General features: G+C 45.8%; 12 protein-coding genes across 12 annotated transcripts; 7 read left to right on the top strand and 5 right to left on the bottom strand.

The window, feature by feature from the left end:
* Window positions 1-284: 284 nt before the first annotated feature.
* On the bottom strand, window positions 285-1,757 carry CANTADRAFT_23023 (uncharacterized protein; the record flags this gene model as incomplete). The annotated part of the gene is made up of 1 exon (XM_020206906.1): window positions 285-1,757. One exon carries the CDS (start codon window positions 1,755-1,757, stop codon window positions 285-287), a length of 1,473 nt encoding a protein of 490 aa, XP_020063027.1.
* Window positions 1,758-2,518: 761 nt separating this feature from the next.
* On the bottom strand, window positions 2,519-3,619 carry CANTADRAFT_91354 (uncharacterized protein; the record flags this gene model as incomplete). Its single annotated transcript, XM_020211810.1, has 1 exon — window positions 2,519-3,619. One exon carries the CDS (start codon window positions 3,617-3,619, stop codon window positions 2,519-2,521), a length of 1,101 nt encoding a protein of 366 aa, XP_020063026.1.
* A 2,546-nt stretch (window positions 3,620-6,165) lies between these two features.
* Window positions 6,166-7,917, top strand: YKU80 (ATP-dependent DNA helicase; the record flags this gene model as incomplete). The annotated part of the gene is made up of 1 exon (XM_020208603.1): window positions 6,166-7,917. A coding segment is annotated over one exon (1,752 nt), but the record flags the coding sequence as incomplete, so codon positions are not given.
* A 597-nt stretch (window positions 7,918-8,514) lies between these two features.
* CANTADRAFT_23020 (MFS general substrate transporter) lies at window positions 8,515-10,134 on the top strand (the record flags this gene model as incomplete). The annotated part of the gene is made up of 1 exon (XM_020206905.1): window positions 8,515-10,134. One exon carries the CDS (start codon window positions 8,515-8,517, stop codon window positions 10,132-10,134), a length of 1,620 nt encoding a protein of 539 aa, XP_020063024.1.
* Window positions 10,135-10,676: 542 nt separating this feature from the next.
* Window positions 10,677-11,786, bottom strand: MTG1 (putative GTPase; the record flags this gene model as incomplete). Its single annotated transcript, XM_020206904.1, has 1 exon — window positions 10,677-11,786. One exon carries the CDS (start codon window positions 11,784-11,786, stop codon window positions 10,677-10,679), a length of 1,110 nt encoding a protein of 369 aa, XP_020063023.1.
* Window positions 11,787-12,187: 401 nt separating this feature from the next.
* On the top strand, window positions 12,188-13,054 carry KTI12 (Kti12p; the record flags this gene model as incomplete). Its single annotated transcript, XM_020210346.1, has 1 exon — window positions 12,188-13,054. One exon carries the CDS (start codon window positions 12,188-12,190, stop codon window positions 13,052-13,054), a length of 867 nt encoding a protein of 288 aa, XP_020063022.1.
* Window positions 13,055-13,229: 175 nt separating this feature from the next.
* CANTADRAFT_26900 (rRNA-processing protein) lies at window positions 13,230-14,029 on the bottom strand. The gene has a single exon (XM_020207924.1). It carries the CDS (start codon window positions 14,023-14,025, stop codon window positions 13,279-13,281), a length of 747 nt encoding a protein of 248 aa, XP_020063021.1. The 5' UTR covers window positions 14,026-14,029; the 3' UTR covers window positions 13,230-13,278.
* A 490-nt stretch (window positions 14,030-14,519) lies between these two features.
* On the top strand, window positions 14,520-16,342 carry CANTADRAFT_91349 (uncharacterized protein; the record flags this gene model as incomplete). The annotated part of the gene is made up of 2 exons (XM_020211809.1): window positions 14,520-14,581; window positions 14,659-16,342. The coding sequence occupies 2 exons, from the start codon at window positions 14,520-14,522 to the stop codon at window positions 16,340-16,342; spliced, it is 1,746 nt and encodes a 581-aa protein (XP_020063020.1).
* A 698-nt stretch (window positions 16,343-17,040) lies between these two features.
* CANTADRAFT_28519 (uncharacterized protein) lies at window positions 17,041-18,390 on the top strand (the record flags this gene model as incomplete). Its single annotated transcript, XM_020208253.2, has 2 exons — window positions 17,041-17,454; window positions 17,755-18,390. Coding segments are annotated over 2 exons (1,050 nt in total), but the record flags the coding sequence as incomplete, so codon positions are not given.
* Window positions 18,391-18,797: 407 nt separating this feature from the next.
* CANTADRAFT_12498 (uncharacterized protein) lies at window positions 18,798-20,687 on the bottom strand. Its single transcript, XM_020206228.1, has one exon. The coding sequence runs from the start codon at window positions 20,611-20,613 to the stop codon at window positions 19,150-19,152; it is 1,464 nt and encodes a 487-aa protein (XP_020063018.1). The 5' UTR covers window positions 20,614-20,687; the 3' UTR covers window positions 18,798-19,149.
* An 84-nt stretch (window positions 20,688-20,771) lies between these two features.
* CANTADRAFT_284994 (uncharacterized protein) lies at window positions 20,772-21,693 on the top strand. The gene has a single exon (XM_020208252.1). It carries the CDS (start codon window positions 20,929-20,931, stop codon window positions 21,625-21,627), a length of 699 nt encoding a protein of 232 aa, XP_020063017.1. The 5' UTR covers window positions 20,772-20,928; the 3' UTR covers window positions 21,628-21,693.
* CANTADRAFT_40939 (uncharacterized protein) lies at window positions 21,690-22,361 on the top strand (the record flags this gene model as incomplete). The annotated part of the gene is made up of 1 exon (XM_020208848.1): window positions 21,690-22,361. A coding segment is annotated over one exon (672 nt), but the record flags the coding sequence as incomplete, so codon positions are not given.
* Between the last annotated feature and the right edge of the window lie 54 nt (window positions 22,362-22,415).

Here is a 22,415-nt window from a genome sequence, read left to right as displayed (position 1 = left end):
AACAAGTTTCGACCTAGAGAAGGTTTACGACTAAAGTCCTTCGTTAATCTTTAGTTCTTCATATACAACTAGCATTCAATTCTACATCTTACTGTGATTATTTGGATCTGCTGGTGTCAGCACTGGCAATGCCAATAAATTACTCCATGCTTTGATTTTATGTACGTACTTATTGTAGAATACCAACAGCGCTTCAGACGAGGTGGTTGTTCCAACAGAGTTAAGTAAGGTCTTGACGTTTGCACTGAGCTTTTTGATTGACAATAATCTATATTGTACTCGGCCTAATCCTTGTCGGAGTCGCTGGCATCAAGATCCTCAAATCTACCCGACTGCTGCCACTCCCTAACCGGATTCTTGAAGCCTTCAAAGACACTCGACTTCTCCATTTTATCGAATATTCCAAATAACTTTTCTGCTTCCATTTCCTTTTCTTGCTTCGTCATTTCTTCGGGCTCAGAACTGGTACCTTTAGTGTGGTTCAGCAAGATTGAGCTGAGCGAGTGGTTGAAATCGGTAAAGTCAAGAATGGGTGGTTTATCCTTGGGCTTGCCCAAATATTTTGGATTTGGCTGGATGTACGAATCGAGCTCGATATCGGAAGGTATGGCAATATTATTGGTTTGCATGAAGTCTTTGGCGTATCCATAGCCTATCAAGTCGAGGAAGAGCTGCGTTTGGTTTTCGGAAAAGCAGAGGTTGTAATAACACTGAAGAATCACATTGGTGACGTTGGACAACGACAATTGGTCTGCTATTGATCTTTGCGTCAAGGACGATTGAGATTTTCCAATTAGATTGAAAGCTTTCTGGTATATAGAAGAGTCTTCAACGAGTTGAGCGGAGGACTGCAGATGGGCAGGGGAGCCTGTGGGTATGATATTGTGTTTCAATATGACCACAAGTCGATCCAAGTCGCCGTGGGAGTTTTGTCTGTTACATTCGCCAGTAATGAAGTTGAGGATAATAAATAAGTTGGTAATGTCGGAAAGCACTTCTTCACTGTCGGGGTCTTCGAGGTTTGTGGCAAGCAACTGGACGACGATGGTGAGGAACTGCTGGTAGGTTTTGAGATGATCGAGAATGCGAGATTTGTCGAGGGCCAGCTGGGTGGACACCACCAATATCAAATTGATGAAGTATCTGACCAAAATGACCTCGCTGGGTTCCAATGACGAACATGATAGTGGGACCACCGTGACAAAGAATTCTATACACTCTTCGGTGCTGATTCGGTTACTAGCATCCAATTGGTCAGCATACTTGTGGTTGAGGGTGTAGAGGCCCTTGAGGATCTCCACGGTGACGTTTTCGTAGTAGGGCTCGTTCTTGTACGTCTGGTAGTGCTTGAACAGATGACGAAGGCCCTGGGTGAGGATCTGGTTGGTGTCGTCGACGTAGGGCTTGACCACGGGCAAGCCGTCGTAAAGGATGAGGAACACGAGTCGGTAGACGATGACAAGAGCCAGAAAATTGGGGGAGACGGCAGGGTCGATTTCCGGAACCACCTCGGCCAAAAAGCTGTCCAAGTATGTCAACACCTTGATGGACCACTGGGAGGTGAAGCTGGCGTGCAATTGACGGTTGAGGAGGAGGATGTTGGAGATGGTCGCGATCAAGTCCACTTTCTGGCTCTGGGAGAGCAGATGTTGGTGGAGAAGAAGCTCAATGATGTCGCCTAGCTGGGCAGACGTGACCTGCCGACAGTACTGGGGTGTCTTGCCATTGGCACGGAGCTGTTTGATATGGGCGTCCATGGCAGCTGACGGTTGGTTGGGTGAAAAATCCCACATCTCCGGTTCCGCCTGAGTTATATAGGTTGGTGTCCTGCACCAGGGCTGCGCGGACATGCACGCCGATTGCCGCGCGATTCTAGAAGCGCACATGACATCACTGGAAGCTACAATCGCAGGGAACAGATTAAGTACATGCAGGGATATGTAGCGGAGGTGGGGGTGTATGCTTCAAGCTCAGTGCTGGACGCCTGAATGAGTATGGACTAGATACAAAAGGAGCAGATGCGGCCAAGCTGCGGATTCCGGGCTTTTTGGGTGAAACGACGTGAAACTCATCGCACTCGCGAGTGACCTCTCGGCCCTCCCGGCATCTGCAGATGATGCCTGTGCGGTGAGGTTTGTGAGATTATATGAGACTTACAGTAGTGCTCAGAACCGTGAAGCTTTGATCCAGGGGAAGCTTTGATCCAGGGGAAGCTTGAAGCATTGAAGCTTTTGGACCTGGTTTGCGCCGTTCTTCATTGGTTAGTTTTGGACGTGAAAACACTCGAAATATTATTGCAATGATTCACACTCAAAACTCTGCTGTACTGCATCACCAACCATTCTTGATACGATTTGTATAATTTGATTCAACGGTTGCGTGATATTAGTTTCACCCAAATGGACACTTCAGTCCAGGTTTTTTGTTTCGTGTATCTTCAGTTCATTTCATCGTAACGAAATATGGACGTTTCAGCGTAGTATTCGCCGTCCAAGACAGTTTTGCCGTTCCAGCAACCTCACCTCCGCACAATTTTGTCCTGGAGCCGCAAGTTGCACACAGAGATGATCCGCTCCACCAACTCCTCCAAGATCCGGTGTGCCTCTGGCTCGTCAAACACGTAGTGTGCCACCTGGCGCAAGGTGTGCACATTCACGGGCCAAAGGTACAAATTACTGTCGTAGGTCTTCATGATGCCAATGATGTCCTTGGTGAGTTTTTTGGCATAGCCTCGAGGGTACTGTTCAAGCTGAAGCTGTACCAACTCGTTCCTGGTGTCGGTGCGCAGGAGCAACGACTCGTATAATGCAATTTTGGACAACTTGAAGTTGAGCCCAGTGATGGCAGTGACTTCGTCCTTGAAGTAGATCAACGGAAATACCCGTGTGGCCGATGCAGGCTTGTAGATGTTGGGCTTGAGGTTGATAGGCATGTTGGACTCAAACTCGTCCATCAACTGCTTCAACCTCAACCAGTCATGGAACGGCTTGTTGGCCTCGCAGTCCTCGCGGCTAATCACAGTCACCAGATTCTTGAACTCGTTGATGCAGCTGTAGTTAATAACCGCCTTGTGAAGCCACCACATGGTGTGCTCCTTATTCAACATCGAGTTGGAAATGAAGATTTCCCGATCCCTTACGTTGTTGGACAAGAACTGGGTCCCGTACTTATTGAACAACTCAAAGTACTCCGGATCTAGTGGTTTCCAGAACGTCTCGAGCGAGTACATGGTCGGCAAGTCAAACTTCAACGACAAGATCAAATCGCAGAGAAACACCGCCCAGAAGCACGTTTGGTGAAACGGCGAGTCTTTTAAAAGACTTTTGCCCTGAACATTGTGCTTACTCAAGATCGAGGCAAGAATGCTTGAGGCCCCCTTGACATAAGTGCTGTCAATAGCAACAAAAAACAATTCGTATATGCACAAAAGAATGGTGCTTAACAAGCACCGAGAAATGATGCCCTTTTCATTGGTCTCGATCCCGGGAATCGTGAGATATGACCGAATGGACTTGATGCACTGCTGGTAATACTTGATGGGGATGGAAGGATCGACTCGGTCCGGCATTATTCTCTGCAACATCAACGAGCTCAAGCAGAACATCGAGTCCAAGATCATGTTGGTTTCATCGTATAATGCAAGTTCGGGCACGATTTTTTTGAACGCCTCCTGGGGCAAAAAAATGTCAATGAACTTGGACAAACTGTTGATAAACAAATCGAATAACTGGCACTCCAAGTCGTTTTTCATTTTGAGCTGGTAGGAGGCAAGCATGTGGGTCTTGTTTGGGGGGTTTTCCAACTTCATAACTCCTTGGAAGTGCCTGAACAAGTTGTCGATCGACAATTCACCGATGGCACCTGTGGTGGGTCTCTTCTTCTCTTTGAACGGTTTCTTGTGGGGCACCTCGGTCTTAATGATTTTTTTGATCCTGGGCTTGGAGTTCTTCTTGGTCTCGATGGGCTTGAAGTAGACCAGGGGTCTGGTTTGAAATGCATTGGTGTAGTTGTTGTGGGGCACGGAAGGCGGCACCTGGGGGTTTGTGTAGAGGGACTGGGTGATGACAGGCTCGCTCTTGAACTTGGGGGGCATCTGGAACGGTGGACGCTGGTTCATACCCATTTGGCCTACGCTGGCCTCTGGGGCGTAGGCGTCGGAGCCCTTGAACTTGTCCACGTAGTTGGGGTGTCTCTGGAACGGGAGGTTCTGTTGGCCCAACGGGTACGGATGCAGGGGGAACGGGGTGTACTGGGAGGGAGCATACGAAGGGTAGTTGATGGTGTTGAACGACGGAGCCACGGCCTGGGGGGCCTGGGGACCCTGTGATGACGCCATCTGCTGCTCGTACACCACTCCCGGAGTGTCATGGGGGCGCTGGGACTGTTGTTGGTGCACTTGTTGATAAATGTGGTGGGAGCCGGCGCTGGCCCCACCTACCGGGTCCTGGTGCGCCTGGGGATGCTGCTGGAGGTGTTGGAGATACTGGTGCTGCTGGTGTTGGAAGAACGCCTGCAGGTGTTCGTCCACGTTGTACAATTCGGGTGGTTGGCCCTGGCTGGCCATGGCCACTGGTTGGGGGAACATTCCCATGGGGTGGGACCCTGCGTGGGCAAACGGCTGGCCTGCCAATGGCACTGCAGGGTTGATCACCGTGCCGCCAGGCGATTGCTGGAGCTGCTGGAACGCCTGGGCCAGGGGGGCAGTCTGGTCGCTCGGGTGCTGGGGGGTATACTGTTGATATGGATAGCCATGGTTGTAAGGCAAGCTCATGGTGGAGGCAATGGCAGGATCAACAAGTAGGAACGTGGATCAACAATGTCTGCCCTGGCCTGCTGGGATTGATCTGGCTGGTACGATTTCTCACTGGTGGAAGGTGTTTCTTTTCTCACTAGCAGCGATTTTTGTGTGCTGTTTTGGGTGCCTAAATCCGTCGGATCAGTTGGTGATGCGGATACGCCTGGCTATTGGATAAGACACGGGGTGGGGGATAGGTGGGGAACGCAAATTGGCGTGGTTTGGTGGGGATTTTCCTGTAATTCTGGTGACACTTCCTGTAAAGCTGATGGCTAGTGGTGTAGTTTGTGGCGGCTGTTGCGAGGTAGCCAACTCTAATCACCACGCAAACGTGTTTGTACGACTATTCATGTAGGTGTCAAAGTTTGCCGTTTCTGTGATGCGAACAGCGACAGGCGGGCAGATCCCGAACGGGAACGGGGCTGGCACGTGCCGAAGGGCAGGGGGCGAGGCGGCCCCTACCCGGGTGGTGGGGCTCAGGGGCTACCTCTCCACAGGCTTAGAGGGCGTCGCTGTGCCTGGCGGTGGAGGTGCCCCGCGAGGCGTTGCCAGGTCCCGGCACGTGATCCGGTACTCTCCATCCGCGCATTGACTTATTTTCTAGGTGTGCAGGCGAGGGTCGTATAGGGGACTGATGGTGAAGATAAAGGGTGGTGGGGGTAATTGGGCGGTAAAAACTGGTACTTAATGGCAGTAGGGATTTTGCAGAGTGGCGTGGTCTTTCTGGATTTGATTGGACCGATTTTGGCGGATATAGTACCGTAAAACTGCTTGTAGGCTAGTCTTGTCCGCTCAAAGTACAGCCGCTCGAGACCCGCTCGTGAGCCTACCTGGCACTAAGCTGGATAATTTCTCGGTGCGCGACCCGAATTTTCACCAAGCTGGCTATTCATAAACTTCTTAATGACACATATCAATTGTGCTACTATTGGAAGGAAATTGATAGTCTGAGGTAAGTTATTTCCTTAGCGAGAATAATAATTGTTAAACTTTCGCCTTTCCTATGCCATTTTGGTGTCCGACTCACGTTTGACATATTCTCCTGCACCATCTCCTAAGAATGAGAATTCAAAACTAATTTTGCCCAAAAACATTCTTGAGAAATTACTCAAGCATATGCTTGGAACCGTATTGCATTCTCATTCTGTATACTCCGACGTGATTTTCCACCTCTTTACATATTATTTATCCGCTGTTTGTATCCCTACATATCCCTTCTTTCATTTTGTCGCTCATGTCGCCGATTTCCAGTGTCGCATTTTGGTGATCAACTATCTCCAGTAATCACGTGAAATATACACTCCAACACCTCCATCACCATGGCTTCCCAGAAAGAGTTCTCCCTCTTCGTGGTGGACAATTGCGCTCCTCTTGCCTTCTGGTACGACCACTGTACCGCTTTGCTCCTCAAAAACCGCAAAACTGACAGGCTAGGCCTCGTCACCACCTCCTCCAAACTATATGAAGATGCCCAATTCACTTATGACAGATTCAAGCTGTATTCCCAGCACCTCGAGAACCAAAGCGCTGGCGGCCATTTTCTCGAAGCTCTAGTAGCTGCAATTGATACTTTCAGAGACAAAATCCACCTCAAGTACTTACGGCACTTGATCGTCATCACCAATGCCAAAGACTCACTCGACTTCGACATAGACTTGGAGGAGACCACCAAGCTCATCAACCAGTATGGCATTAAAGTGATTTTTACGGGGGATTTCGACGATTCGAGCAAGACATTCTACGGCTGGAAACGGTTGTTGGCCCAATGGGATCACTCTCGGATCGTGCATTCTAAAGAGTTGCACAGGACCATTGCTCAGTCTGTAGCATTGCGGAAAGTGGCACCCAGAGCCACATTCACTGGCTGTCTAAGATTTGCCGTTGACGTTGAAGCAGACACCTTAAACCAAGATAACTCGGCTATAAAAATCGACATTCAGCTGTACCCAGCCATCAAAGTGGAAAAGACGTCTTCATCCCACGAGTACGTGTTTGATGATGAAACCAAGACCATTCGGGGCCTACAAAGAACCACTACCCATTTCATTAAGAAGTACACTCGCGATGGCCCCCAGGATTTATTGGGGGAAGAAAATGATTCTGACAATGAGGACTACAACAAAGAGGTTATCTCTGATTACGTCCCGGGGTTCAAGTACTCAAAAAGAGATATCATTGCTGTCAATAAAGAGTTGGCAGAAGTGTCCCAGTTACCTACCTCGCCAGGAATGGACATTCTTGGATTCGTTAAGAAGCAACACATCTCCCTTGCCTACCTTGTTGATGAATCTTCATACATTATACCACCCAGCAACAGCTCGAATATCAACCTGGTGTCATTCAATGCGTTAGTCCGGTCGTTGATTGATATGGATGGTGTTGCATTGGCAAGGTACGTTTCTAAGGAGAACTCCGAGGTCCAGGTTTGTGCATTGTTTCCTCTGAAATTCCAATTGAAAGAAAATTCTCGATATGGTTTGGTTTCTATCCGGTTGGCTTTCAAAGAGGATGAGAAAATGGGAAGGTTTCCATCATTGACCAAGGACTACACCAGTGCAAACAATGACGACGACGACAAGGAAGATGAAGACGAGGAGGAAACTGGAGAGGATGGAGCAAAATTCTCCAACGAGAAAAAGAGAGCATTGCCATCCTCTGAAGCCAACGTATTGATGGAAGAGTTCATCAAAGCGAGGGATTTGGATGAAGCGCCTGGTGCAGATTCATTCACTCACGTTCTTGATAACCAAAAACTCGGACTCATTGATACCGAGTTTTTGAACCTTCCTAAAACCGTTAAAGGCGATCCAGATACTAAATTAATGCCAACATGTCCAGCCACCAAGAAGACCCAGAGATATCTAAAGCAGATATTGAGCACCTCAGTAAATAAGGAGTCGTTGGAAGCATTCCTCAACGAAGAGAAGTTTGTGGAGAAATATTTGGTGGAAGAGGGAGAGACAAACCTTTTCAACTATAACAATATATTGACAGGAAACACCGTAGGTGCTGAAAATTGGCTCACCGGAATGAATTCAAAATCAGCACCCTTGGTGAAGAAGCTCATCACAACGCTTGACTCGAGGTACTTGAAAAGAAATCCCGAAGCCAAGAAAAGAAAGTATCTGGACTCTACTTACGAGGCTTTTTTCAACAAGGAAGACGGAAAAGCAAAGGAATCATTCGATCCATATTTCGATATACAGGATATATTAAGTTAGGGGGCCAGCGGTGGCCACACATTTGCCTGGGTTGCTGATATCACGAGCAATCGCGATCAGGCCATTTAGAGTCCAATCAATTATGCTGGAAATTCGTCATTATTGTTCATGCCGATCTTTTGTAATTCCGTGTCAAATTTGTTAATTTGTAATCAGACAGCGAGAAATTGGCAATAATCAAGGTTTAGCCCACTAAATCCGGCACGGCTATATAACTAGTATTTCAGAAATCTCGGCGAATTCCGTCCTTATTGCGGATACTACTACATAAATAAATGTGGCACCCAATAATTCACCATTCCTGCACTCAGCCACAGTTCGATTTCACCATTCTAGGTGCAAAATTACAAGCTTGTAATTATTGGAACATGTGACGCTCTGTAGAGAAGGTTTCAGACAACCTAGAATCTACATATATAGAGTACTGGCATGGCAGCTTTTCGATAGATAACCATCAAGGAGATATCCCGGGCTGACAGAATCATTACACCAAGGAAAATGAGCAAGTTCGACGAAAAGGGAGCTTCGGTGGAAGTGCAGGATGCTTCCGACTTAGAGGGTTCCAGCTTTGAGGAATACTCCTACAATCATATATTCAGAGACCCTGCGGTCGCTGAACACTACCGTGGAGTCTACGAAAAGTGTGAGTACGAGTGTCGCCACTTGTTTGATCCCGAGTACACTTGGACTAAAGAGGAAGAGAAGAAGGTGGTATGGAAGCTTGAATGGAGAGTCACCTTGTGGGCCTTTATCATGTTCACCAGTTTGAACTTCGACAGATTCAACCTCTCGCAGGCCCTCTCGACTTCGTTCCTCAAGGATCTCCACATGAACACCAACCAGCTTAATATTGGAAACACCCTCAACTTGGTATTTTTCTTGATCTCCGAATTGCCCTCGCAGTTGATTTCCAAGAAGATAGGTGCCGATGTGTGGATCCCCACCCAAATCGTGTTGTGGAGCGTGGTCTCCATCACCCAATCGTCCATCACGACCCCTGCTGGGTTCTACGTCACCAGATGCCTTTTGGGAGCATTACAAGGTGGGTTTATTTGTGAAGTGGGTCTCTGGATGAGTTACTTCTATACTACCTCCGAGTTTCCTCTCCGTTTGTCCATCTTCTACATGTCGAACTCGTTTACTATCGTGATTTCCAGTTTGTTGGCCTTTGCATTGTTGAAAATCAAAACCGAGGCCATTTCCCAGAGTTGGAGATGGTTGTTCATCGTGGAGGGTTTGCTCACGTTGGTAATTGGCCTTGCGTCCTTTTTCTTGATGCCTGCTTCTGCTGCTCAAACCAAGGCTTGGTACAGACCAAACGGGTGGTTCACCGATCACGAGGAGAAAATCGTGGTCAACAGAGTGTTGAGAGACGACCCTAGCAAGGGAGACATGCATAACAGAGAGCCTGTTCATGCGAACGAATTATTGAAGACGATCTTGGATTATGACCACCTCCCAGTTTACCTTATTAGATTTTTGATTGATATGGGAACCCATCCTATTGCTACCTACTTGCAGATCGTGCTTCGGGGAATTGGATTTACCACGTTTGAAACCAATGCCTTGACCATCCCTTACAGTATAATCACCATCATTTGTATTTTCAGTATTGGTTACTTCTCAGAGAAAGTCAATTCAAGAGCATTGACACTAGCAATCGTTCCTACATGGGTTTTATCGTGTCTTATTCCATTACGATTCTGGCCAAACGCTCAAAAGGATAAATGGGGAACATTTGCTCTTTTGACGGTCTTGCTAGGACATCCCACAGATAACCCCTTGACCAATAGTTGGGTATCAGCAAACTCTAATTCGGTGAGAAGTAGAGCTGTTTCAACAGCCATCGTCAATATGTTTTCGCAGGCCGGAACTATCGTGGGTGCTAACATCTACCGTGAAGATGATAGGCCATTGTATCACAGAGGTAACAGCGCCTTAATTGGAATTAATTTCGCTGCCTTGGCCGTGACTATAATTTCTCGTTTCTACTACAAGTGGAGAAATAGTCAGAAAGAACGTGCTTGGAACGAGCTTGACATTAAACAGCAAGAAGAATATTTATCCGGTACAACGGATGAAGGAAACAAGAGATTGGATTTCAAGTTTACTTACTAGTTGAGATATAGACTTTTTTTAACGTGACAAATATAACATAGGACTTTAATCTAAATAGACAATATAATACCGGTAATAATTACTGATTACACTCTAAATAGACGATATATACAGGAGTTCGTGAAGTATTCTACTTACAAATGCGTTGTAGACGCCAGGACAACGTGTGATTATGTTGATGTTGTACAATTCAAGCTAATGGCCAGAACAGGAATTTTGATCCATTTTCTCCAGTGTATATTTCCAATCATCGGGTCAATTCTTCTTCCGATAGAAACTTAGCAATTATGGCATGCAAACCGATCTTCGGACTAGGCATTGACAGGAAGCGAAGACAATAATCTGGTAGCTGGCGCAGCCAAACCCCCTCGAGAAGTAGTAAGGAGTGTTTGGTTCATGTGATGCTCATTCGATGTATGCATTTCGTGTCAGTCTGATGAGATAAAGCGAACAAGTAGAAGAATTGGTTTTGGGAATTTGTTCAAATCTCAAAAGATCCTTCGAAAACCTCCCTCAAAATAGTGGAAGCCAGACTAGTTTGTTTAAATTTTGAAGAGCTGGTTCTTCAAGTCATATTCTCTATCTTTGGCAGTTCTTTTTCTTTTCTTTGATCTTGCCGTGCCGTCTTCTCCCAAGCTATCGGTGATCTTTGTGCTCACGTCCATCGACTTCACTCTTTCTCTCTCTTCTGCAAATAGCTTTTTCAACTCGCTTCCGTTGAGCTCCAAGATGGTGCCCAAGTCAAACAAACCTCTATATTTGGCCAGCTTTCCCTGTTTCCAGAGACTGACCCAATGGGAAGCGGTTCCAAGCTCGTCGTAAGAGCCATCAGGGCCCAATTGGCCTCTCTTGGATGCGATATTGTACAATAGTTCGTCAATCAGATTGGTGGGATGGTCCATGTACTCCGAGTACTTGGACCCCGTTGCGTCGTGCAAATTCAAGAGATAGAGTAAGTAGTCTGCCTGGATCACTGGATCGATGAATGAGGTGTGAACACACCCCACCAAACTAAGGGCCAACATTGTCTCGCTATCCTTTACTGTGGGCAAGAATACCCCAGGAGTATCATGAACCAAGATGTCTGGATCTTTGCTCAAGCGAATGATCTCACTGGTGTTCTTGGTCACTCCTGGCTGGCCTCCTGTCCTGGCCACTTTTCTCCTTTTGGTGGACACGCTTCCTCTCAATTCGGAAGCGTAACCTACTTCTCTTAGGGTATTGACTAGGGTAGATTTGCCCACGTTGGGCATCCCGATGATCATCAAACGCAACCCCAACGGAGGTGGAGGGCTCATCTCGTAGTACTTCTTCGACACTAACTCGATGATCAGTCTGGCATCCTTTCTGTTTCTGCTATCGATGAACATGTAGTCTTCAAGGGTTGACAGGTGCCACTTTTCAAGGAGATCCTTTTTGATCACCGATAAGTCCTTCTTGGAGTACAACACGATCTTCTGTTTCTGGGCTAGCACTCTGTCAAAGAGCACGTTGGTGGTGGATATGGGGGCCCTGCTGTCTCTGACTTCAAGCACCAAGTCGATTTGGGGGGCGAGATGGCCAAACTTGGTCAACGCCTTTTGATGGTGCCCCTTGAAGTTGGAGAGGGGGATATTGTAGTTGGGGAATATTCGACGGGGAATGAACGACATGGTGGGTCAGTAATTCTATGTGAATAGAGTGGTTTCTATATCTGGTCACATGATAAGGAGATGGGGTCGGTGCTAGCGAGAGCAAAGCGCGAGAATGGCGAGGGTAGTGAAAAATTCAGTCCGAGCTAGCGAGGCCGCTAGCGAGGACCACTTCCAATTAGCGGGAAAGGTAGGGAGACTTGTGAGATCCTCCAAATTTTCAGTTTTCATTACCTAATGAAAATTTATACTATGTAGCCCGAAGAGCAACGAAAAGTCACTTCGAAGCTCCTCCTCACCCTCCAGGTACCCTCCTATAGTTCTCTCTGCACATTTTCACCTTCTACCACTGCCTCATCTCTTCCTACAATCAACCCCACCACCGCGACTTTTTTGCTCACCAATCTCTTCACTCTTTACCAATGCCTCTTATCACCTTCACAGGGTTCCCTTCCTCGGGAAAAACCACATGGGCCAAGCAGCTCCAAGCAGCTTTGGAAGCCAAAATCGAGGCTGCCAAAAAAACCAATGATCCGGGCCACAACTATTCCGTCATATACCACTCCGATGAGACCTTGGGCATATCCCATGATGCCTACAAGGAATCCAACCCAGAAAAGAACGCTAGAGGCACCCAGATGTCCGCAGTGAAAAGAGACCTCTCCAGAACCAATTTCGTTATCCTCGACTCCTTGGCCTACATCAAAGGGTTCAGATACCAACTCTTCTGTGAGGCCAAAGGGGTGGTGACTCCCCACTGTGTGGTCCAGGTCCTCAACCAGTTGGACAAGTGTCTCGAGTGGAACTCCAAGAAAGACAACCCCTGGGACGAGGAGTTGATGAAACAATTGCACATGAGATACGAGGAGCCAAACGGTGATAGTAGGTGGGACTCGCCGTTGTTCACGGTGGCTTCAGGCTACGAAGGAGAAGAGTTGCCCATCGAGGCCATCTGGGACGCCTTGGTGTTGAAAAGAGCCCCACCTCCCAATGCTGCCACCTTGATTAAATCTACCGGTGGTAACAATTTCTTACAAGAGCTTGATGGGCGTACCAGAGACGTGGTGGGGAAAATCGTCCAACACCAAGCCTTGATGGCAATCGGAGGAACTGTGCGCATCGACAAAGACTTGGAGATAGAAATGCCTCTGTGGCCAGTGAGTACGGCCCAATTGCAAAGAATAAGAAGAAGTTACATTACATTGAACAGAATGAGAACGGTCGAAGTTGACCGTATCACCAACTTGTTCGTGGACTACGTCAACAAGAGTCTTGAAACTGAGCACTAGGGTCTGGCCACATATATAGGGAGCACTGGCTCATGTTTTAATAGATTTCCTTCCATAGAAATCGAAACTGTAGATCGTATATGTATACTATTGGGTGTGGATGCATTTACTGAGACCCTTCGCCTAAAAATCCATCTCTAGGCTCCAATCGCTTCAAATCTCTACTCGAATAAAGCTCACTACTGATTTCTGTAGACATCTAATATACATTAACCTATATGCAATTACCTCTTTCTCACGTTTTTCCACTTAAACTGAACGTTTCCATTTCCATCCACAACCTTCTTCTTGTTGCCGTTCTTCATCAACTCTCTGGTGAGTTCCAACTTGGCTTCGACCTCCTTCAACTCCTCCACTCTCTTGAGCCTTTGTTGCAATATCTTAAATTGCTTCAACTTCTCTTTGTTCTGGTCGTCTATCAAATTCTGGTCGTCCAAGGTATCTTGCTTGATGAGCTTCTCGTTACTTTGCAATTGGGATATTCTCAATCTGTTCTCTCTTCTATCTATCAAACTGGAATCAGTATTGAAGAACTCTTCTGGGGTCAAGTTCTGTTGTTCCAAAACGGAATCCACGAACACAGTGTGCTGTCCCCCAGCTTTGAAGTCCAAGTCCTTCTTCAATTTTTCAATCTTATTCAACTCATTCAATCTCAAGGTCCTCACGTAGTTGACATCCTGTGTCTTCAACAACTTGACTTGCGCCACAGACATCAGCTCATTTCCTCTGTCTGCTATAAGAACACCACGTTCGTCAGTGGACTTCTTGGTCATGGCATGATAGTATTCATCGGGGTTGTAGGCTTGGGCTTTCAGCTTCAAAGCCTTTAATGCATTTTGCTTCTTGTGATAATCGGCAGCTCTGAGACGGTAGTCCTTCTTCTTCTCCAAGAGACCAAATCTGGCCCTCTCTGTGAGTTGGGAACGCTCCTTATGTTGCTTCTTTTGGACGTTGTGAACTAATTTGGCCATTATGGGTGGAGGTGCTAATCGTGATGCTTCAGATGAGATGGATAAATTTTAGGTGCACCGCGACATGCGACATTATTGCAGTCGAAGCATCGTAGCATACTAAATGCTATGATATTCAGGATATGAGACTAGTAAAAGACCTACCTTGGCTTGGGGGCTATGTTCTTTTCTTGTATACCTCTCCATGTTTGTATCCTTTCTTTTGAGCCAAACCCTTTCGAATTTCTCCTTCCAACTGAAATAACACCCAACAAGTTCGTCAATAATGATCAGAACTACCTAATAATACAACAGAATAGCCACTTTGGTGCTACTCTGGCACCACTTTGTACTGCTTTCGCTAGTATTCCATTCCGCTGCTGACCATAATCCAGATCCTGAGATTGCAACCACGCGTCACGTGATACACCACTAAACTTTTTCAGGCCGATTTCTTCACCGTCTGGACTACTACCACAGCATGTTTAGAACAGTAGTCGTGAATTCCAGGAGGAATGCCCTCTCATCTGTCTTATCCAGATCTAGGCAGCTCAGAGTTTACTCATCCCAGTCAACAGTTCCAAAACTTGAAGACACTGCTCCGATCAAGGAGAAAGATAGTGAAACCAAGCCAGATGCATATCCAGAATCTAGCTCTGATTCGACGCCTTGGTACCTTCGTGAGGATGCCACATCTCCATTGGTGGAAGCAAAGGAAATAGAACTTCCCACCATTCCAGGTAACTCTCCCGAATCATTGAACAAGTTCTTGAATCTCTTGGCTTATGATTATGGTATCCAAGACTTGGTTTTGTTCGACACCTCCACCTTGGAGGAAGACCATCCCTACAGCACCAAAGAACAACCAACTAACTATTATATTATCGGAACTGGAAAGTCCGAGAAGCACATATATAAGGCAGCCTCCGAGTTGAGAAGCCACATTAAGCACACTCACAACATTATTCCCCCAATGGAAGGCATGGTCTCAGGTGGAGTCAAACCGGTGGTGAGAAGAAGACTCCTCCGTAGAGCAAGAAAAGGCCCGCCAGCAACCGACAATGACTATGGCAAACTACCAAACAGTTGGATTATGTGTGATACCAAGGTTGATGGGGTGTATATCCATATGTTGACCCAGCAAAGAAGAGACGAGTTGAATTTGGAGAGTCTCTACTGTCCAGAAGAGGAGCTCGAGCAATACGAGACTTCCAACGGGCAATTTGCCGACTCGGACGATATCTTTATCGGTATCAGAAGAATGCATACCATGACGCCATTCGCAAGACACAACCAAGCCAGATTTAATTCTACCACCTCCCAAAGTATCTACTCCAGATTGATCAACGAGAATCAACAGATCACTAACGAAGACGTCAAGAAGTACAGCAAGGAATTCTTGAAAACTTTTAGAGAAGATTCCTTGGAGGACCACAGAGTAAGGTACAAATTTTACCGAGCTCTACACCTAGTCAAACCCGAATTTGTTTCGTTGGAGGAACTCGAGCAGATGTTGTTGAGCAAGTACGCCTCGCTCCCGATCGCCTTGGCAGAACGTCACCAGTTGGAAGAGAACAGGCAGCAGGACATAATAGACTACATGAAATTGCTTGTTGATTCTCCAGAAGTAAGTGAAAATATCCAGTTCAAGACGGTGGGAGAGCATTGCGATTACATCTATGATGCATTGTCCAAATTCGTCTCCAAAGTCTTGTTGTACTCACCTTCACAGGTGGACCTTTTGTCCAACCCCGAATTCACTGCCTTGTTGTGGAGATTATCTTATGTTGAGTCTGGGCCATTTGTTGGCTCCAACACCATCAACGATATCATTTATAATGACAAACTGATACCCTCCGAATCCACCACGAGCATTGACCAGGCAAAGAACAGAGCGAGGGATATCCTCGAGATCATCAAGTACCACAACTCGGTCACCAACACCTGCACCACTCCCTCTTTTAAGGAGTTGATTCTCTTCACTTATGGGAACGACGGCAACTGGAAACAGTTCTGGAAGCAGTGGGACTCGTCTTTGGGCTCGTGGAACAACGAGACTGATTCCAAGACGCTCTTGGGCTACTGGGTGCGGTTGGCTGTGTATTTGTCGTGTCGTCACTCCAAGACTGCAACCATCCACTTCCTCCACAACTACTGGAACCACTCACTCAACGGAAGATCGTTCATGGGCGACTTCAACGCCAACGGGGGTCGCTTTGGCTCCGAGCAAGAGCACCATGCCTTCACCCTGGCCATCAACGCCATGTTGAGAGACTTGAACGGATACGAAAAGTCCGCCAGCTTCAACCACATCAAGCAGTTTATTGAGGGGTTGTAGCCATGTCATGACGAAGCTGTACATACGAGAATCTACTACTTGTACATATTAATACACGGGATAGGACCACCAGCTGCGTATAGTAGCACATTAAAGCGAATTATTGATTTCTGTATAGAACAGAGATATTCTGAGAGAACTGCAGTTACACTTTCACAGGAACCACTGATCAGAACGACCGACTAACAGCTTGGGACATTGTTACTCTGGCAATGATGGTAGTACCGTCAGAAACTAATTAACATCCTTTAACAGTTGATATTGTATATTGTAATAATGGATTACTGTAGCTCCAGTCCAGAGCCTTACCCATAGGAGAAAATCTGACAGAAAATAATATTCTTCGGATCTAAGCTATCAGATGTAATACGCCAGAAGTTAAGGTTGAAATTGTTCCTGTGTTGGTCCTCTGGGATAATTGCGCTGTTCTGTTCCGTTCATTTATTAACTTACGCAAAAGATGATTTCAGAGGAAAGGTTCTCTTTGTTCATATCTACCAATCAGCAATCTATTTTTCCCTTACCTCCCTAGCCAGCCCACGCTACAGTGTCTAGAACTCCAAGATGACTGTTGGTACAGGCAACATTTACGACTCCGAGTTATTGTCTGGTCGTGCACACCTTATCTGATGATCTCATCAGATGAGCCAGCCGCGTTATCACCAATCCATAATTAACGCGTCGCGTTACTGTTCTCCAGCATGACTTCCGTTACATCCCTAAAGCACCAGATCAAGACTTGGGAGCACCAGTTCCAGAAGCAACATAACCGTCTTCCCTCGAAACAAGATGTCAAGTTGGATCCAAAAATTTACAAGCTCTATAAGACCTACCGTACAGTTAAAACGCAGAATCAGGTGCCAGTGAAGGCTAAAGAGCTCGAAATCAACATCAACGTAAACGACGTCCAGTCTGACCAGGAGCCTGAGGCTGAAGATGAGACTCCCGAGTACCAAAATGTGCAAGGGGAATTGGGACCCACCCCTCAGGCCAACGGAAAGGTGCTATCGATATTCGACTTCCGTTTCACTCCTCCAGATTCGTCACCTTTGAAACAAAAAGAAACAAGTACTGGCAACGAGCTCTTCAAAACCCCCACCAAGTTGAAGCCAGTTGATGGTGGCTCCACCAGCAAACAAAAGTCCAACTTGGCCGAAAAACTACTCTCTGCTGCCAATTCAACCACGCCTACAAAACCACTGCCACCTTCGTTCACATTGAAGGGTTTGGAAACTCCCCAATACTTGGCCAAGAATAACCGCAAATTCGAGTTTTCATTGTCACCTCTGAAACCTTCCCCATCTCCAATGGATATGAATTCACCAACCAGATCATCGTCCAACCCTGCATTCACACCAGGCAAACTGCCTGTCAACACTCCAAGAAAATCGAGATCTTCACCTTTCATAAAGGTCTCTCCATTCAATAATAACCCCTTAGACACTCCCGTCAAATCCCAGGCTTCGCCCATTCAAACCCCACGGTTGGTCAAGATTAATTCATCGCCATTCAATAACTCGCCTACCAAAACACCAGTGAGGAGCACTACATTAGACTTTCTGGTTTCACCGTCGCCCTTGAAATCCCATAGATTTTTATCGAAGAAACTTTCTGACGTATTCAATGATTTTAAATCGATTCAGGAAGAAGACAACCATTACCTGGAGGAGGAGATTGAAGAAGAAATTGAAGAAGAGGAATCCACAAATGACCCGGCAGTACCCAGAAAGAAAAAGAAGTTCACACAAAAGAGAACTACAAGAAGATGGAAGATCAAGCCCAGGCTTGCTGAAGTCGGAGAGGATGAACTCAAGGGCAAGAACATTCATAAGGAAATTGAGAAGATCAATAAAGAAGATCATGATCAATTAGTAGCATTTATCGATTCTGACAATGCAGAATCTGATAGTTCAGATGATAATGACGAATATGTTAGTAAAGAACCAAAAAACACCAAGGGTATGATCAAACCAATCAGTATGAATTACCAGAGATTGAAGATTAATGATCCTAGGGCTAAGGCATTTAAAAGAAGAATGGGAAGATAAATTAACTTCCTGTGAAACCATGCTGTATATCTCATATCTTTATTTATTTAAGATGTTAATAGACTAAGACTACACAGTCGCATACAGTTTTATGGGATTCATTGGCCATCAATTTGGGGCACGCACTAGGTTTCTGAAATAAGTCTATTAATAATAATCGTTCACTTAGTGATGTCCATGATGTATCCATGGACTTATAGCTACTATGACTGTCCATTGCCAAAGAGCCTTACGGATTATTGTTTTAAAGTTATTTATAGAATTAGGTTGAGCATCATCTAGTCTATACTTTCTCCCAAGGAATATGTAATAGCATGATATAAAGTCAAATTTTGTCCTACTCAACGTAAATATATTTCATGCAACTTTCTAAAATCCTTCTCATGGTGAATCCGGATAAAATTTATTCGTCCAGAGCTAATAAAAGAGTAATTTGCTTCACGCAACTTAACAAATGCTCATTTACATGGAATTGTAGATAATGAGAATTCGAATGGGCGAAACAGATAATTGACCAGGCTCGTAAGCGAATGGAACATCAGCGTGATACGTTAAGAAATTTATGACATAGTAGTGTCATACATGCATAGAGTTCTCTCCGAATTAATTGAAAAGAAACTGGTTCCTAGCATGACTTTCCAAGTCAAGTTGCCAGAGTACATTGATTTTGAAATCATTAATATCCTGAGTGAGGATCTTGATATTGCAATGTTTCACCCTTATCTATTGTTCTACCTAAATTTCAACCACCTTCAATGCTTATAACAACTCATTTTCTTCCGGATCAAATGCAAATTGGACCCTTCCATGCTTGACCTCAATACTATCATTGCCTGGGGCCTTGCCCATGTACACTGGTCTTTCCCATTTCTTTTGATCCTTTTCATAATCCCAAATGTTTTTGCTGAGATCTTGTTCGTGGAGCTGCTTTTCTTGTTGTAATTCTTCTTCCAATGCATTGATCTCTTCATCCTTATCTTCAACAATTCTTCCGGTGTGCTGCTTTTCAACCATTGTAACTTTGCCATTCTTGATAACCATTTCGACTGTAACTTTTCCTCTCCCACTTCTGGCCTGTATGCTCTCTTCATGTTTTCTCAATATCTTCTGCTGCTTTTTCAATTGCAATGCTCGCTCAACGGGCGATAACCACATACTTCCTCCGCTGCTAGGCAATTGATAATCTGCAGCATTGTCAATGATTTTAGTTCTCTCAGCACCAGTGCTTTGGAAATTAAGTAAGGTTTCTAACCTTTCTTGTGCTTTCAAAAGGTCGGGATTTACCTGCTTACTTAATTCGTATTTCTTTAATTCTTCCTCTTGTTCTTCCACTTCTTTTCTCTCAGCTTCTTTTTTATCTTCAAGTTCCTTGGCCCGTTTTGCTTCCAATTCAGCCTGTTTGAGCGCTCGATCTTGGGCCTTCCATAGGTTTTCTCCGGCATTCATGCTGACAACGATTTTCTTGCTTTTGGGTTTCGAAAGAGTGGTCTTCTGCTCTTGAATCTTCTTGTTCTGCAAATTATCTTGCTTATTTTCAAGTTCATCTTTTTCTTGTCTTAAAACATTCATGATTTCAAGTCGCTCTTTATGATTTAATAATTCATGTCCACAGAAAGAACATGGTTGAAGACCCTCTTTGACACAGATGATTTTTCCACAGTTTAGACAGTTGGGAGCCATTTCAAATAATGGATGTCTTGTAGCCATGCAATTGCACCTTCTGTTAGTCTCGTTGGAAGATTTCAACTCGAGCTCCGTTAGTATAGCTTCTATATCCTTCAAATTATCGAGGTTTTTCTTCTTGTTCTTTTTGACTTGTTGAGAAGACAATTGGTTGGAAGGCTTTAGATCAAGAAGCTCTGAGGTGTTGTGAGAGGATTTATTTCTATCGAGCCTTCCCTTTCTGACTGGCTCCTTAGGAGGAGAAGGTGTGGAAATCCAAGCGTTCGAACCGGAACTGGTGGCCTTTGGTTTAGCCTCCTGTCTTTTCGGCTTCTGTGGTTTCGATGCAGCATCTTCTTCTTGTTTCAATTGAAGGAATTTGGTGATAAACTTCAATGACTCTTCAGTTTCGCCTAGCATGTTCAAGAAATGGTTCTGAATCGCTTGGTTTGACGGCAACGTAAGAGCATAATCCACGAGTTCTTTGCAGGAATCCGGATCCAATGGGATGATATTGGCCACCGCGGACTCTGCGTATTTCTTGACCTTCAGGTAACTCATGGTTGGGTAATTATCTGTTCAGATCAGTAACAATTATTCAATTAGTCATTTCTGGAATCGATGTTTGGTCACGTGCATCATTGATGCCTCGAGTTGGCTTTGCTCTTATATCAATAGGAAAGCACTTTCATGTCGATAAAAGAGCGCAGCTGAGCTGGTTTATGTCCATAAATCACTATGTGGGTTGTCAGCTCGTTTACCTCCGCTGTCGTTCCCTTAAAGTTAGACTCCACCTATAACATTTGATCACGTGACTCTGTATCACGCTTCAACATATCTAATGAGATCCATCCCAAACATAACCAACTATTCGGAATGGCGGACAGCGAAGACGTGAAGAAGAAATACGCAGAGATCGCGGCTCTTAAGAAGGCCATTGAAGAGCAGAAAAGAGGTGCTTCCGTTCTGCCGTACCCTTCGGGTCAACTATTTGGAGGAAGAGGTCGAGGCAGAGGAGGTTACCGTGGCGGCTATAGAGCTGCAAGACCAACCACTTATAGAAACATGACATATGTGCTCAACGGTGATGGAAATGGGGATGGGCGTGCTGAGTCTTCTTCATACGTCTCTCGTGTGTCCAAAGGAGGAATGTCCCTTGTCAACTCCACGATATATCACCAGGATCAACAGAAGTATCAAGCATTACAGCAGGCGCAACTTGCTGTTCAGAATACCTTAAAGGAGCAGCGTCGTCTTGTGAATTTGCGAAGTCGGGTGGCTAAGTATAGAAGCAAGACAGATGGTTGTGATAGGGTGGAGGTCGATGGAGATAAATTTGCGGTCACTCGTTTGGGCAACAGACTCGTCCCTATCACAGTTCCTGAAGGTGATAAATCGCGGAGTGCCACGTGGGACGGCAGGACGTATACAAGGAAGCATAATGGAGTGTTGAAATGCTTTGGTGGACGCAAGAAGAGGTATGTACCCTGTGGACGATTGCAAGAAGACCAGCATCATACTAACATTAGAATACCCGTGGACCAGTGTCGATACTTTACAAGAACAGGTGAGTAGATTCTTGGATTTTTGGAAACCGCTACTAACTGAGATTTCTTTCGGATCTTTCAAATACAGGCATATGTCAGAAAGGTTCAGCATGTACATATCAGCATGACAAGTCCAGAATACGGATTTGTCGCCAATACTTACTCAACAGGTGTTACGACAAGAACTGTTTGTTCTCGCATGACTGCAACGAACACAATACACCCATATGTCGGTACTTTCTCGAAAAGAAGTGTACCAATAGCCAGTGCTGGTTCCAGCACTGGAAACCCCCCTGTTATGACAACCCAAACCACGAAGTGTGGGTGTGCCGGCCATTTGTCATCGGAGGCTGGTGTGGCAGGGGCAAGAAGTGCCCCCTTCTTCATGTGTTCAACTGTCCGGACTTCGAGGAGGATGGAACATGTCCCAAGGGCAAGGCCTGTTCGTTGACCCATCAGGTCACCAAAAGGCACCAAGACTTGATGGTCACGCCCGCCAACAAGTACGTGGCTACAGAAGAGGAAGAGGTGCTTGTGGAAAGCGACAATGAGGACGAGACCCCTTCCACTGTGACCATCAACAGCTACACTGTGGACCCCGCTCTGCTCTTTGTGAGTCTGGACGATAGCCGCTATGATGTGTATGTGGATACTTCAAAAGAACAGTCCCCAGCATCCACCTCTACCTTCAACGAGAACTCGGCGTTCTTGATAGTGGACGACTCCTCAAGCGAAAGCGACGACTTGGGCGACAACGCGGATTACATCCACTTCTAGTCCATGTCATAATACATACCTAACGAAATCCTCCGTGTG

This window comes from Suhomyces tanzawaensis (assembly GCF_001661415.1).
Source record: "Suhomyces tanzawaensis NRRL Y-17324 unplaced genomic scaffold CANTAscaffold_6, whole genome shotgun sequence".
NCBI classification, from domain to species: domain Eukaryota; kingdom Fungi; phylum Ascomycota; class Pichiomycetes; order Serinales; family Debaryomycetaceae; genus Suhomyces; species Suhomyces tanzawaensis.
This window is presented reverse-complemented; position numbering and strand designations above follow the sequence as displayed.